This window comes from Phanerochaete carnosa (genome assembly GCF_000300595.1).
Source record: "Phanerochaete carnosa HHB-10118-sp unplaced genomic scaffold PHACAscaffold_1, whole genome shotgun sequence".
NCBI lineage: Eukaryota > Fungi > Basidiomycota > Agaricomycetes > Polyporales > Phanerochaetaceae > Phanerochaete > Phanerochaete carnosa.
In genome coordinates, this window is record NW_006767628.1 from 1,557,196 (window position 1) to 1,560,248 (window position 3,053).

Sequence of the window (3,053 nt, forward strand, 5' to 3'; positions counted from 1 at the left end):
GGCACTGGGCAAATCTTTTACCCACGTACAACATACACAGTGAGCGTCACCACTCGCTGTAAATTCTGCAAAGTTCTCCTATATAGGATGGACGTCCCTGAACATAACCAGCGGACAACTTGTGAGTAACAAAGGTGAGCAAGCGATATCGAGAGGTGTGATTGAGAGCACACCATCGTGAGTCATGCGGGCACTGCTGCGGCTTTCGGTATGGTTCCAACTCTGTGCTTCGCTATGACTCTCTAGAGCCACGGAACTTAGAAGGCAAGATCCATCGCTTTGAGTGACTCTAACTCTGGAGCGAGACGGCGACAGAAGATAACGGCGGCGCTGAGTCAACTTCGGATCAAAGGAGCGCATCACAGTCAAATGATAACATTTGATGCGCCGATTACCGCTTCAGCTCTCGCGCGCTCTTCTGAGACCCTCTTGACCACGGCAACGACGGGATGATGCTGCCGACACCTGTCTCATACCACACCAAGCGCGACTCAATCTCTCGATCTAAGCGACCGCTACGAGACGTCCTGCTTGCTCGTGCCCGAGTCACCAATCTCGGTCTCTGCATCCTGATATGCATCGCCTCGGTTTCTCTGCTCGTCAACCTCGGATACTACTCCTCGTCTGGCCCGACGACGCACCTGATATCAAGCGAACTGCTGCCACATCCCGAAATCTCGACTGTCGAGCATGATAGTCAATTGCTGTCACTAGATCATCTGGTTATGGTCCCAGGTCACGCCATCTGGAAAGGCTCGAAGCCTGGACGGGTATTGGACGAAGAGAACTGGTTGTTGGAGCCTTACCAGGCTACTAAAGGTCGGTTAGAGGCCTTTTACAACCATATTGCCCGAGGGTGAGTGCATGTATCCTATAGCTGTGATCACGGTATCAATCGCGTCCGGACAGTGTAGAGACCACGCTGGGAGATGAGCATGCGCTGCTGGTCTTCAGTGGGTAAGTCTTTACTACTTACAGTTGTCGTGCCTCGATTCTTACAGTGCCTAGGGGCCAAACAAAGAAGACCTCCACGACTACTGAAGCCGAGTCGTACCTCCGTCTCGCGCACGCTGCCAGCATGCTGCCTGAAGAGCACTTCACTCGTGTAACCACAGAGGACGACGCCCTGGACTCGTACCAGAATCTGCTCTTCTCTATTGCACGGTTCCACGAATACGCCGGCCGCTATCCATCGCGAATCACCGTCGTCGGGTACGAGTTCAAGCGCAGACGCTTCACTGAGCTCCATCGCGCGGCCTTGCGTTGGCCCGACGACAGGTTCCACTACATCGGAATAGATGCCGAAGGCGAGGATCTCACGACGGCGCAGACCGGCGAGGTCAGTCGTGTATTGCCTGATACCATATGGACGTTGCTGACATTGGCCGCAGAGAGAGAACGGGTTCCTCCCATATGCACAGGACGTGTACGGCTGCCACGACTTTCTACTTGCGAAGCGTCGCTCGCGAAACGTCGCCAACCGCTTCCACTCATACTTCACATCGTCCCCAGAGCTCGCTGGCCTCTTCAACTGGTGTCCAGGTCCCGACGAAGGCGGCCAGACTGCCCTATATGCGGGACCTCTTCCGTGGGATTACTTGCGCTAAGGCGGTGTTTCGTGATTCAATGACAGATCGTTCAGTCGATAGTGGAAGATTGGATGTTGAGGTGTGTTCAGACTTGTCGTATTCAAGGATATTTAGACTGCTTGGGTTTGTGGATTAGATGCTCCCTTACTGTCACTATTTTATACACCGTCTGTATCCGTATTCTCTCTTATTCCCGCGATCGCTGTCTCTGCTCGTTTATTAGGCACACGAAGGCATGCCTATACCTATTAGGCTTCATCCGGCCTTCCTAGCGTTCCGTAGCACGGGCGATGCGATAACAGTTTCCCACGCCACGAAATATCAACACTACGAAACGAGCGGCGACTCCGTTTCGTCCGGTTTCAGTAGCCAGGGGATAAAGGTAAAGATTTACTCTATTACGATATTGTATCAAAGACACCAAGCAAGAGAAGATCTTACAGACGAGCTGCGTAGAAATGGCATTCTTTCATCCCGTTTTGAAGCGAAGTCGCGTTAGCGCCTACCCGCATACAACGGGTTTCTCTCAGCTTTCATCGATCATCCCTCTCCCTTTTCCGATTGCGCGTTTCTATTATTATCTTCCCTCGCGTCAAATTCTAACAAGCCATGTCAACGCCGACCGCGAATGTGGGCTCTTGTGCAGACGGCGGGTTCTTGAACGACGTCGGATGTGCTGCGTTCTTGGCGGGCGTGCAGGCTGAAGGCTGCGACCAGAGCGGGGTGCAACTCTGTTCCAATGTGCGTCTCACTTCAAACCTAAAGCACTGCCACTAACCTATCGCTCTCTGTAGTGTCGCCTAGTCAAAGTAAGTCCCGCCCAGCGGCGCGTCGAGTAGCCACTGACCATCTCTGATTCTCGTGCAGTACTGCTCCCCATTGTGCCAGACAAGCCACTGGCGTTAGCGCAAGCACGATTGCAAGAGCCCGTACGTCAATCCGAGCTGGAGGCCGGAGTGGACCACGTTTACGCCCGGGGTGGCGATCCTCGATTTTATTGGCCGCGTCGACGGCGACACCACAGACCGCACCTGGTTCCCTTTCTGTGCGTATGACTGCATCAATGCTGCAGAAAACGAAGGGATGTCTGTGGTTAATCGGGACTTTGACGTGTGTTACGCTGGTATGTGCCAGAACGTTGCTGCCCGGGCTTGTTTCTGACAGCTGAACAGTGGACGGCGGGCTCTTGAACCTTGTCGCTACCTTCCATCTGACTACTGTGGCAAGTTTCAGGCCCTCCTCAACGATGTCAAGCCTATTACCTCTTCCAGGGACGCGGCCGTCCTTCACTGCCTGCTCGACCCGACTCTTGACCCAGAACAGGTGGCGGAGCTGTGTACCCACCTACTGTACTCCTCTACATTGACACCCGCGCAGGCTGGCGTACTGCGTTCCCACTTCGAGTCACTCTCAGATAGCATCGGCAGTACGCAGACGTCGCAGCAGGACTTCCATGGCGGGCAA

General features: G+C 54.0%; 2 protein-coding genes across 2 annotated transcripts; both read left to right on the forward strand.

Moving 5' to 3' along the window:
• Positions 1 to 452: 452 nt before the first annotated feature.
• On the forward strand, positions 453 to 1,607 carry PHACADRAFT_82175 (uncharacterized protein; the record flags this gene model as incomplete). Its single annotated transcript, XM_007389957.1, has 4 exons — positions 453 to 856; positions 910 to 957; positions 1,009 to 1,348; positions 1,392 to 1,607. 4 exons carry the CDS (start codon positions 453 to 455, stop codon positions 1,605 to 1,607), a joined length of 1,008 nt encoding a protein of 335 aa, XP_007390019.1.
• A 591-nt stretch (positions 1,608 to 2,198) lies between these two features.
• Positions 2,199 to 2,495, forward strand: PHACADRAFT_203745 (uncharacterized protein; the record flags this gene model as incomplete). The annotated part of the gene is made up of 3 exons (XM_007389958.1): positions 2,199 to 2,330; positions 2,384 to 2,398; positions 2,457 to 2,495. The coding sequence occupies 3 exons, from the start codon at positions 2,199 to 2,201 to the stop codon at positions 2,493 to 2,495; spliced, it is 186 nt and encodes a 61-aa protein (XP_007390020.1).
• Positions 2,496 to 3,053: the final 558 nt, after the last annotated feature.